Source organism: Plecotus auritus (genome assembly GCF_963455305.1).
Source record: "Plecotus auritus genome assembly, chromosome: 1".
Taxonomy (NCBI): domain Eukaryota; kingdom Metazoa; phylum Chordata; class Mammalia; order Chiroptera; family Vespertilionidae; genus Plecotus; species Plecotus auritus.
The window spans coordinates 103766844-103779555 of record NC_137770.1 but is presented as its reverse complement, the minus strand read 5'-3'; the positions used below and the strand labels follow the sequence as shown (position 1 = coordinate 103779555).

The window sequence follows — 12712 nt, the reverse complement described above, 5'->3', positions numbered from 1 at the left end:
TAGTTTACATTAATTATCCTATATAATAAAAGCCTAATATGCTAATTCAGTGGTTGGCAAACTGTGGCTCGCAAGCCACATGCGGCTCACGAGCCGCGGTTTGCCGCTCTGTTGACTAATGAGTTTGCCGACCACTGTGCTAAGTGTCCGTTCGTCTCGTCTTCCATTCAGCCAATCAAAGTATAATATGCTAATGATATGCTAAGGCCACTCAACCGCTTGCTATGACATGCACTTACCACCAGGGGACTGACAGTTGACTGGTCGACCAGTCACTATGAAGTGCAATGACCACTAGGGGGTAGACGCTCTGACCAGTAGGTTAGCTTGCTGCTGGGGTCCAGTTGAATGGGACTGAGTGAGACGGGCCAGACACACCCTGGAGCCTTCCTGTAGTCCCTCCCCAGCTGGCCAACCTCCTGCATCCCTCCTCCACCCCGATCACGCACCGGTGGGGTCCCTGGCCTGCACCCTCTCGCAATCTAGGACCCCTTGGGGGATGTCAGAGAGCCAGTTTCGGCCCGATCCCGCAGGCCAGGCCGAGGGACCCCACTGGTGCATGAATTTGTGCACCGAGCCTCTAGTCTATATATATTTAAAAGCCTAAGCAACCGAACGACTGGTCAACTGGTCGCTATAACACACACTGACCACCAGGGGGCAGACGCTCAACTTAGGAGCTGCCCCCTGATGGTCAGTGCGCTCCAACAGTGGAAGTGCTGCTCAGCTGACTGACGGGTGCTAGACGTAGGGCTCACGGCTGGCCGCCGCAGCCCGGAGACTGCAGTGGAGTGGCAGTGAGCCTACTGAGCAGCACTGGCAGCAGGCATAGTGGGGCCGGGATGAGCAGCAGTGGCAGGCGGCGTTGGACTGCTGGTTTCAGCCCAATCCCCACATGCTATGCCGAGGGACCCCAATGGTGCATGAATCTGTGCACCGGGCCTCTAGTTATTTTATATTAGTTTCAGTTGTACATTATAGTAGTTAGACAATCATAAACTTTATAGTGTTCCCTGCTTTTTTCTGGTACCCACCTGGCACCATACATAGTTACAATATTATTGATTATATTCCCAATGCTGTACTTTACGTCCCTGTGACAGTTTTGTGGCTACCAATTTGTACTTCTTGATCCTCTAACCCTTTTCACACAGTCCCCCAACCCCTGTTTTCTCTGGTGCAAACTTTTCCATAAAAGGGTGAATAGTAAATATTTAGTTCAACTCTAAAGTGGATCATATGGAAGTATATGAGTAAAATGGGCCTGGCTGTGTTCCAATAAAACCTTATATAATAAAACACATGGTGAGCTGAGGCAGCAGATTGCCAACTTCTGCTTTGCATAATCTTAGGTACCTTGAAGCCACAGTCCAAGGATAGTAGAAAGAAGGCAGAAGGAACCATCCTGGAAGTAGAGACTTGTTAATTAGTTTTTTCATTTTGTTTTCCCCCAAGAGAAGTTGAGCAGTTATCCAATGGCAGGACTTTCTCTAGGCACTGGGGTTAAACTGGTGTTTAAGCAGATGAGGTTCCTTCCTCATGAAATCTTAATTTCCTGCTAGTGTACAGTTTATGTTTATCACCCCTAGCATGAGTCAGAAATGAGTGGTTTGGTTTTATGCATTTTCCTAAAAGAAAATATATAGAAGACACTTTAAAAAGTCCAACCTAAAAGTTGCTTACCTAAAATAAGACACCCCTGTAATTCTCTTTAAACCAGTGGTTCTCAACCTTGATTTTATGTTAGAATCACCTGGTAAGGTCTTAAAAACTTCCCTCAGTCCCTAGACTAGACCAATCAAATTAGAATATTTGTACGTTGGAACCTGTTATCCAGGAAATTACATTGCACAGCCAGAGTTGAGAACTATAGCTTTCAATGAAATAGGTTTTGTGTCTGATAAAAATCTTAAATCCAAAGTGGTAGAACACCTTTACTTAGGTGCATTTTTGAGATGAGTCAGAATTAATTTTATTTAATACTAAAGCCTGGTGCACGAATTTGTGCATGGGTGCGGTCCCTCGGCCTGGCTGGTGATCAGGCTGATCGGGGCAGGCTGGCCGGGGGGAGGGACCGTGGGAGGTTGGCCAGCCTCGGGAGGTTGGTTGTGGGAGCACACTGATCACCAGGGAGCAGCTCCTGCATTGAGCATCTGCCCCCTGGTGGTCAGTGCGCATCATAGCTACCGGCCCGTCTTCCGGTAATCCAGTCATAATGGTCGCTTAGGCTTTTATATATATAGACTAGTGTCCCGGTGCATGAAATTCGTGCACGGGGGGGGGGGGGGGTTCCTTCAGCCCAGCCTGCACCCTCTCCAATTAGGGACCCCTTGGGGGATGTCCGACCACCGGTTTAGGCTTGATCCCTGTGGGACATCCGTCTCGCAATCTGGGACCTCTGGCTCCTAACCGCTCACCTGTCTGACTGCCTGATCACCCCTAACTGCCTCTGCCTGCCTGTCTGATTGCCCCTAACCCCTCTGCCTGCCTGCCTGATCACCCCTAACCCCTCTGCCTGCCTGCCTGTTCACCCCTAACCCCTCTGCCTGCCTGCCTGATTGCCCCCAACTGCCCTCCCCTGCTGGCCTGATCTCGCCCCCAACTGCCCTCCCCTTCCGACCTGATCTCGCCCCCAGTGGCCCTCCCCGGATGGCCTGATTGCCCCTAATGGCCTCTGCCTTGGCCCCCACCACCATGGCTTTGTCTGGAAGGAAGTTGGACGTCCAGAAGATGGCCGGTCGACCCGGTCTAATTAGCATATTACCCTTTTATTAGTATAGGTAGATTATATAGGATAGGATTGCTTAAATGGGGAGAAAAGCCTTTTTCAGTAGGAGGAGATGCTCTTGGCAGACAAAAATACATAATATATATATCTGGACTGATAGCCAGCCATATGCACTATACTGCCAAACTGGTCATTAAAAAATTGAACTGCTTTCTTACACCTTACACCAAACAGCTGTTGCTCTTAAAACCCCTCCTCAGCCCCCACCTTAGGTTCTGCCTTCGCAGTTCACCCAGATTTGGTTCTGATTGGTTGGTTTCTATGCCAGTCAGCATCAAAAGCTCCGCCTCCTAGGCAGCCATTGGCTCCTCGCACTTCACCCAGATTTGGTCCTGATTGGTCGGTTTCTATGCCAGTCAGCATCAAAAGCTCTGCCTCCTAGGCAGCCATTGGCTCCTTGCACTTCACCCGGATTTGGTCCTGATTGGTTGGTTTCTATGCCAGTCAGCATCTCTGGGCCTATCAATGGGCCTGATTAGGTAGGTGGGGCTGATCAGCAGCCCCAGTGGTGGCCCGAGAGAAAGAGAGAGGCAAGGGCTGATCAACAGCTACACGGAGGGTATGGATCAGACCTTGCTTCTCTCTCCAGGCCTGTCTTCGGGCCTGATCTGCAGTCAGTGCTGGGTTGCGGCGCCTGCAGTGGTGGGTAGTCAGTGCTGGGTCACCACAGCAACCCAGCACTGACTTCCGGTCGGTTGAGCTTTCGGTCGTTTTGGATGTTACGGACACTGGGTTTTTATATATTAGGATAACACTTGTCATTAAGAGAACACATTTAAATTTCAAATTTTAAATCAGCTTGTGCATTGATATTTTTAATAATGCTGTTTACTTTCTACTCTTAGTGTTTTGAATGTCTTCTATTTATACTGTTTTTATTTAATAGTAATTGATTGTCACTTTTAGGATACTGCTGGTCAAGAGAGGTTCAGAACATTAACTCCCAGCTATTATAGAGGTGCACAGGGTGTTATATTAGGTAAGTTTTTACTTTAATATACTATTTTTAAAATGTTGTTTATTATAGTAATTTCTGATTTTCTTTATCTGTGAAGATCAATATGTTTTTATTTTTCTCTAGGGCTACTTTTGTGTAACTTGACATTGTGCTAACTTCATTTAATATTAATGAATATTGAAATGGTTATTGGTGAGATGCTCCCTGTGTCTCCACCTGTTGCCCATGGAAGTGGGCTTCTTGGGGTGCTTTTTTTAAAAACATATTTTTATTGATTTCAGAGAAGAAGGGAGAGGGAGAGAGAGACAGAAACATCAATGATGAGAGAGAATCATTGATCGGCTGCCTCCTGCACGCTCCCTATTAGGAATCAAGCCTGCAACCTGGGCATGTGCCCTTGCCTGGAATCGAACCTGTGACCCTTCAGACCACAGGCCATTATCCACTGAGCCAAACTGGCTAGGATGGGGGTGCTTCTGGGATAAGAATTTCCTGAGCTCCCCATGGGAGGATGAAGTTTTGTGGAAAGTTTTATTTCTGTGGAATTAAACCCCTGTGTTTCCAAGGTCTCATCTCCCTCTATCTTGCCATGGTAAAAGTCCAATCTTATCTTCAGCAATGCTAGGTTAAAGCCAATACCCAGAATCTCCATTCAATATTTGCAAATCCAGTCCAGCATCTGGCTAGTTTAGCTTGTGTTCCCAGCTGCAGTCCATGGCATGTGGGGTTCACATGGCTGTGGGCCATGTGGCTTCTAGGGCCACATGACTAGAGAGGGAACATGGGTGAGTGCAAGGAAGCAGGAGCAAAGCCAGAGGCACAAGAAAGAGATAATTATTTGTCTTTGTATTATGTATTCCCAAATTTTTGTGGGCTTGCATTGCCTCCCCTCTGGCCAATTATTTTTGTTCCCAGGTTAGGCTGACAGACAAGCACCTTCCCCACATCACCCTGATGTAGGGAGGGTGCTTGCCTGTATCTTCCCCTTGGTTGGACCCCTTCCCATGGTGATCTGTGGGGAATGGTGGTTCCCTGGGAAGTGTAAAGTTGCAGCTTTCTGGTGAAGCTGCCCAGATGACCATGTTCATAATGTCTGGCCTTCCCTTTGCTCCTTTCCTATTATTAATATTAGCTAATTGCAATGGGAACAGAACTTTCAAAATTTATTTTCAACCCTTTGTCAAGCAATTAAAAAATAAAGATCAGACTAATTTATTAGACTTAAAAGTACATGTTAATAAGGAAATAATTGAGGATTAATCCACATATAGTTGGTCTCAGAGTATTACCAGAAAGTGATCTTCAGTTAGTGGCATTTTATTAGTCATAAAAAAATAGCTCAAAGCCCTTAACACTATTGATTTATAATCACACGAAATTTAAAAACCAAATGTAGATTCTCATTGTAACTTATTGAAAAGTGTTTGTCCTTTATTTTTTGTGCTTACAGTCTTTTATTTATTATACTAGAAGCCCAGTGCAGTGGGGGGATGGTCCCAGCCCAGCCTGCCTGCACCCTCTCCAATCCGGGACCACTGGCTCCTAACTGCTCACTTGCCTGCCTGATCACCCCTAACTGCCTCTGCTTGCTGGCCTGGTCACCCCCCTAACTGCTCCCATGCCAGCCTGATCTCCCCTAACCGCCTCTGTCTCGGCCCCTGCCACTATGGAAGGAAGTTGGACATCCGGAAGATGTCCGGTCTACTCGGTCTAATTAGCATATTACCCTTTTATTAGTATAGATATATGCATATCTGTTTTATGTATTATACTTAGTTCTATCAAATAACCATACTAAGGAGTTCTATTGGTAGTGTTCCCCAAAGTAGATTCAGGTAAAATAAATTTTTGTGCATTTCATGTACTATCAAAACTTGAGACTTACTGATTTCAGTTTTAAGGCCCTACACACAATACAAAATATACACAAATTGGGTTAAAGTGATAAAAGTGGGCTGAAAGAAACCACAGGATTCAGAACCACTAAACTGTATTTTGCTTGCAGTAGAGCCACAAATGTGGGTATCGTGGGTATCTCATAGCTCTTTTATTATAGTGTGCGAGGGGCTTTTGAAATCAATGCTTACTGCATGACTGGTGGGCTAGCAGCTGATGTGTCCTGCTGGAAGCTTTGCCAAGGGCTCTTTCTTCTCCACCTTGCCTTTCTTGGATTCTTATTTCAGTTTGTAATTAACCAGGGTGACCTTGATTGTATCTTCAGCCAGTGTGGTACAGTGCAGTTCCACAGGGAGAAAGCAGAGTTCCTTGATGATATTTGTGTTTTTGATGGTCAAGGCTTCCTTCACTGTCTTCCTTTTCAGCTGTTCAGTGGCCAACGAGCTGGAGGCAGTTGCAGAACCATAGCCAAATGTTTTATACTTGGCATCCATGATTTTCCCCTTTTCATCCACTTGAATCTGTAATTTCATTACATCACCACATGCTGGAGCCCCTACAGCTCCTCCAACATTTTTAGATGTCTTGTCAAAAGACTCCACATTTCTGGGATTTTCATAATGATCAACGACATTCCTGTGATAGAGCCAGGCCAGAGCTGACAGATGCTATCCTGGGCTGGGAGGTTTGGAGGCCAGGCTCTGGAGCAGCAGAACCTACACCTACACCTCAGATGCTGCTCTATCTTGCAGGCTTGCTGATAGTGCTTGTTGCTCTATCTTGCAGGCTTGCATTAAAAGTGTTTTTAATGCTCCTGGGAAATGGTTTAAAATGAATATTGACCAGCCCTGGCTGGCTTGGCTCAGTGGATAGAATGTCAGCCTGTGGACTGAAGGGTCCCAGGTTCGATTCCGGCCAAGGGCACATGCCCAGGTTGCGGGCTCGATCCCCAGTGAGGGGTGTGCAGGAGGCAGTCAATCAATGATTCTCTCTCATCATTGATGTTTCTATCTCTTTCTCCTTCTCCCTTACTCTCTGAAATCAATAAAGAAATATATGTAAAAAAATGAATATTGACCAGTTGTAGGGAGAATTCTTTCATGTTGTGACTTGTGAGGCTTTGGTTTTACTTCTATTAATTTGACAGTGAGTCTTATTGTTTTGGTTTTAGCATCTCCTAAGTTTAGAAAATACTGTAAATTAATAAAGCACTTTACTTACTATAATTCAGAATAATGTGAAAGTGATAACAGAGGAAGACAATCAGGATCCCATGTACTAATTTTACTTGGGTTTTCAAATTCTGGTCTTTGTAAGAAACAAATTAACAGGGTCATAGATATTTAAATTCATGTAAAATTTTTGATATTTTGCCACAGATTTGAGCCAAAACACTTTGTTTTTGTACAGATTTCATTTTCTTATTATTATGAATGGGGCAGCAGTTGTTTTGCTTAAATTAATTTTCAGTTATCACACAGGTTATAACTAATTTCTCTTACAGTGTGTTAATAAAATTGAAATGTGTTTGTATTTTTTCATGTACTTGTTTCTTCTTTTGGATTAGTAGATACTGATTGTTAAGCATCAAAGACTTAAAAAAACAGATTTTCCTATATAGTAATGTTAGTTCCTATTTTCATATCAAACAAATGTTATCATTGCTCTTATTTTTAAATGCTTATTTAATAAATGACTCTTTTTACTTCAGTTTATGATGTCACACGAAGAGACACCTTTGTTAAGCTGGATAATTGGTTAAATGAATTGGAGACATACTGCACAAGAAATGACATAGTAAACATGCTAGTTGGAAATAAAATTGATAAGGTAAGAAGTTAGACACTTGGCATTTTTCTCTGTGTCTTGGTAGTTTTTTAAAATCTTTGCATCTATTTTTTAGGAAAATCGTGAAGTTGATAGAAATGAAGGCCTGAAATTTGCACGAAAGCATTCCATGTTATTTATAGGTAGGTGTGTGAATATTTATCATTTAATTGTTACTGAGCAATTTAAAAATGGAATTTCTGTTAAATTTTTCTCTATGAATTATAAATGATACTAGAGGCCCGATGCACGAAATTCATGCAAGTGTAGGCCTTCCTTCTCCCAGCTGCCAGCACTGGCTTCCCTCTGGCACCCGGGACCTGGGCTTCCCTTGCACCCCCGGCTTCATCTGGAAGGTTGTCCAGTCTAATTAGCATATTACGCTTTTATTATTATAGATAGATGTATTTAGTTCATAGTTGTCTCATGCTATAAAATCTAAGTATAGAATCAGATTCTTTATTTTTCCTTCTATAATTAAAAAATAGGATCTCATTATATAAAGTCATACAGAACCCAGTCAAATTATTCCTCTCAGGATGTAATGCCATTCAATAAAGCCATGCTCCCAGTGCTAAAGTTGTACCTTGCTGGTTCATGTGCTGGCAACAGTGGCACCACCTGGGAGGTTGCTAGAAATGCTTCATCCCAAGCTATAACCAGATTTTCTGAATTAGAATCTTCAGTTTAATAAAATCTTCATGTGATTTGCATGCACATTAATATTTCAGAAGCATGGTAGAGCAGGGTTTGGCAAACTACAATAGGGGCCAAATTTGGCCCCATCATTTGTATTGGAATACAGCCACCCTCTGTTACCTACATATTGTCTATGGCTGCTTTTGGATTCATGGCAGAGTTCAGTTACAATAGAAACCATATGGTCTACAAAGCCTAAAATATTTACTATCTGGCCCTTTACAAAAAAAGTTTGCTGACCCCCTCATCTAGAAAAGTGGACCGCCTATATCAGAAGCACCTGCAGAGCTTTTCAAAATTCTAGGCCCCTGGGCCTTATCATGGGTTTGAAAGAAGGCCTAGAAGGCAATATATAAAAAAAACACCCTAGTTGATTCTAATGTGAAGTCAGCTTTAGGAATTACTAATTTAGTCCATAGTGTTAGAATGGACTAGGAATCAATAAATTAATATGGGAGCACATCATATATAGGTAGAAGCAGGGTGCTGTAAGTGGAAGGTATAGGGAGTTTTAGAAAGGAACTGCATACTCCCTCTTCTGCTTACTTGCTGGGTGTCCTTCATTTCAATATTTATTCGTTTATTTAATAAATATTGATTGGCCACTGAGGATATAATAGTAAATAGAATGAACTCCCTGTTTTCATGGAGCTTATGTTCTAGTATAGGAAATAGTTAAATAAGTAAATAATCCTCTGAAAGAAATAAAACATTGTAAGGAAAGAGAGGATGACCGGTGTGGGAACTGATTAGGCAGAGTTCTGTAAAGCAATGACATTACATTTAAGCAAGAATCACTCATATGAAGACCTAGAGGGAGAGCATTTCAGGCTGAGAGAATAGCAGATATTTCCTGAGGTAGGTAGAAACCAGTTTAGTGTATTTAAGAAACAGGAAGAAAGCTGTGGCTGGAGCAGTGTGTGTTGGGGAAAGGTTGGTGATAATGGGAACTGGGATTTAAAAAGGTCATGTTGGACCTCACTGGATATGGTAAAGAAATAGATTTTAATTCTAAGTGTGGTGGAAAGCAAGGGAATAGTGCTGTGATCTGATACTCTTTTTAAAAAGGACCCATTTGTATAGAAAATGGACCATGAAAGCAGAAGCAAGAGGCTAGTTATTCTCTTACAGTACAATAGCCCAGATGAATGAAGCTGGTGGCTTTGACTGCAGCTTTTGGCAGGTGGTAGTTAGTTAATCTGGGAGATGTGTTAATGGTAAAGCTGACAGGCACTGAGACTTTCAGGAAATTCACTAATATTAAACCTGTGGGGGGAAATTATTGATTTGGGTCTTTACATATTGTAGGCTAATCTATATACCATAATAGTTTCCCATAAAAACATAGGTGTATGATCAGAAGGAATATACTATGACATTTTCCCTTGAATTTCAGAGGCAAGTGCAAAAACCTGTGATGGTGTACAGTGTGCCTTTGAGGAACTTGTTGAAAAGATCATTCAGACGCCTGGACTGTGGGAAAGTGAGAACCAGAGTAAAGGAGTCAAACTGTCACACAGGGAAGAAGGCCATGGAGGAGCCTGTGGAGGATATTGTTCTGTGTTATAGACTCTGGGAAATGCCATATTTGATCAGATAGTGACACCTTTCTGTATATAAACTCTTTAACTGCTATTTTAGGGACCTTGCAGTTTGCACATATTTGTTTTGTATCATGGCATAAGTATTTGCAAGAAATCTCACTCATTGGCTTTCCCAGGTAAAATGTTATGGTAAGCATGCACAGTTTGCAGCCTACAGTTTTTTATGTAACATAAAATTGGTGTACCTTTATAAGTACACTTGATTTTATGATTTACATTTATCATGTGATTTTTAAAAATCCACCTATCTAATATATGTGAGAACAAGGTCTACTTTTGGTCTTCTTTTTGCTTAAATACTCCTATCAATTACTGAATTAATTGGTATGTAGAACTCCTAGAACTGCCGAGAGATTATAGGTATCCAACCTGGTGAGTTTCTTCAAGAATAACAAAGAGCATGATTCCACAGCTTTCCCTAGGATGTTTGCTGACAGATTATCTTTTGGTACTAAGCAAAATTCTCTTTATAGGATGCAGTCCAGGCCAATTTATAATTAAATCTCTGTTCTGATGATGCTTCTAAAATAGCATTGATATGTTAAAGAAGTTTGATCTTACTTTTTAATTTCAATGAGTAGCTCAGTTGCTTAACTGGAGTTTTAATTCTGTGATATGTACATTGGATTCAAGACCCTTAGTGCAGCATTTTTAGTGGGTGTTTGGCAGAATGGCAATAAGGTTTTCCCCATTTTGGTTTCGGAAAGACACGAATACTGTGTTTATGTGACTCATGTTAGTACTTATACTTTGAAACCAACACCTTTTTCTATAAATGTTGGTGGTGTTTGTCCAGGTACCTCCATTGTAGCTGTGTAATGTTTATGAATAGCTGTATCTAATGACTTCCATAAATGGCTTGTTGATATTCAAAAACCTATGTCTGTATTTTGAGGGTTGGGATAAAAAAACACTAAATGACAATTTGAGAAAGACATATTGTTTCCAGATTTTGATGTGTGTGTGAAATTAGTGTTGCAATGAAAATCTTGGTAATTTATTGTAACAAGTCAATATTTTATTAAAACCAACTTGTACAGACTAATAAATCTTTCCCACGATATTCAGTTTTCTAACCTCTAGCTATTGTACATTGTATGTTTTCTTTTACTCATGTTATTTAATTCACATTGACCTCTGCTATTTAAGCCCCCAAATAAGTAATTTGTCTTTTCAGATAAGTCAGTCACTCTAATACCCTTCACAGTACAATTCTGATACTAATTTCTGGGCATTTTGTTCTCTGTATGCAGTTGCAAAGGATAAACATTTTTGTGGTCATCTTTGCAATATATGTGATAATAGATTTACTTGAAGTTGGTTTTTTCCTGAAATGTCCACCTCCACATAAAACCTTATATTCCACTTTATTCACACTTGTTAGACCTCATTACCTGTGATTAAAAGTTGTGTACAGTATGTACGTTTCTACCAAGTATAAAACATTTACTACTTTAATTTGGAAAAAGGTAGCCAACACATGTACTTAGGATTTGTTTGTTATGTTAAAACTGTAGATTTGTATATTCATGTAGTATCTGTATTGATAAGGCATTTCTGTTTATTGCTTTTTGCTCCTTTGGGCTATATAATAATTCTGTACATTGTATTATTGCCTTGAATTGGTCAGAATTTGGATTCATGAGTCACTTAACTTTTAAAAACTAATTTTGTTTCATTTATATTGTAACCTTTTATAGTTTTTGAATAAATATAGCCTGCTTTCCCTAGATGTATTTGTTCAGGAAGTATTATCCATTTACCTATTACTCTCGTCAGCTGAAGAACCTCTGAATATAGTTATTCAAGTTCTATGGTAGTCTGTGGCTTTCCCTTTATTATTTTGTTGCAAGCTTATTGTTTCATAGTGGAAGTTTTCTAAGTGAAGTAGTTGTAATATCTAAAATTAGCCACTGAAAGGAATTTGTTAATTTTTATTTTCCAAGCATTTGAAGTAGTTTTAAAGTACTTTATGCAGATGGTGCAAATTAGAACAATTAGGATATAGTGTTCGAGTTCTTGGAATACAGAAATAGACCTAAACAAACATATACTCAATTACTCCTAATATGGAGTAATAGCATTTATTGAAAGTTTCATTTGTGTGAGGTGCTGTTCTAAGTGCTGAATTATCTCATGAAACCTCACAGCAACCTTAAGAGGTTGGTTGGTACTCCATTTTAAAGATGAGGATAATGAGCCCTAGCCGGCTTGGCTCAGTGGATAGAGCATCAGCCTGCGGACCGAAGAGTCCGAGGTTCGATTCCGGCCAAGGGCGCATGCCTTGGTTGTGGGCTCAATCCCCAGTCGGGCGTGAAGGAGGCAGCCAATCAATGATTCTCTCTCATCATTGATGTTTCTATCTCTCTCTCCTTTTCCCTTCCTCTCTGAAATCAATAAAATTAAAAAAAAAATGAGGATAATGAAACCCCAGATATGTTAGGTAACTTCCCAAAGATCACATAGCTAATCAGTGATGGAGTTGGATTCCAGTTAAGGCATCTTCACTGTTGAGTCCATATTCTTGACCACTGCTCCCTTTGCTGTGACTAGTTTCAGCAGGGTTGAAAGAGTTTTCCTATTTCTTATTGTTCTTTTTTATGTATAATAGAAATATTTCAGATTTTGGGGTTATAGAATAAATCCCATTGATGTAAACCAGCAATGTACAAGTCATTTAACCAAAAAGTTAAGGTAGTGGAGTAGGTTGTCTCTTAGTTATTTTGTCTTCTCAGGGTGGAATAAAAATCTCTGACTTAGAATAGTACAATGTCAGGGGACTTATGGCACCTTAACTTCCTACTTGTAACTGGATTTGAGAAAAATCCAGTAACAGTCATGTTCAAAATCTAATTCTGTGGGGGCGAGGGGAGGTATTTTCACTTCAAGTACTTGTCATCTAAATTCACACTTGGTGTTGATTTTCTAATTGAGTGCACT

The 12712-nt window shown here is 41.0% G+C and overlaps 1 protein-coding gene across 2 annotated transcripts in view; it reads left to right on the top strand.

Annotated features, from left to right (window-relative positions):
* Positions 1–11504, top strand: part of RAB18 (RAB18, member RAS oncogene family) — a 36866-nt gene extending 25362 nt beyond the window's left edge. Inside the window, exons 4-7 of one of the 2 annotated variants that reach the window (XM_080666221.1) lie at positions 3695–3767; positions 7354–7472; positions 7546–7612; positions 9565–11504. In XM_080666221.1, coding sequence (XP_080522347.1) covers positions 3695–3767; positions 7354–7472; positions 7546–7612; positions 9565–9737 — 432 coding nt within the window. In that variant the 3' untranslated portion in view covers positions 9738–11504. The remainder of the gene's footprint in view (positions 1–3694; positions 3768–7353; positions 7473–7545; positions 7613–9564) is intronic. The other variant, XM_080666222.1, reaches the window with a different exon arrangement.
* The last annotated feature ends 1208 nt before the right edge of the window (positions 11505–12712 follow it).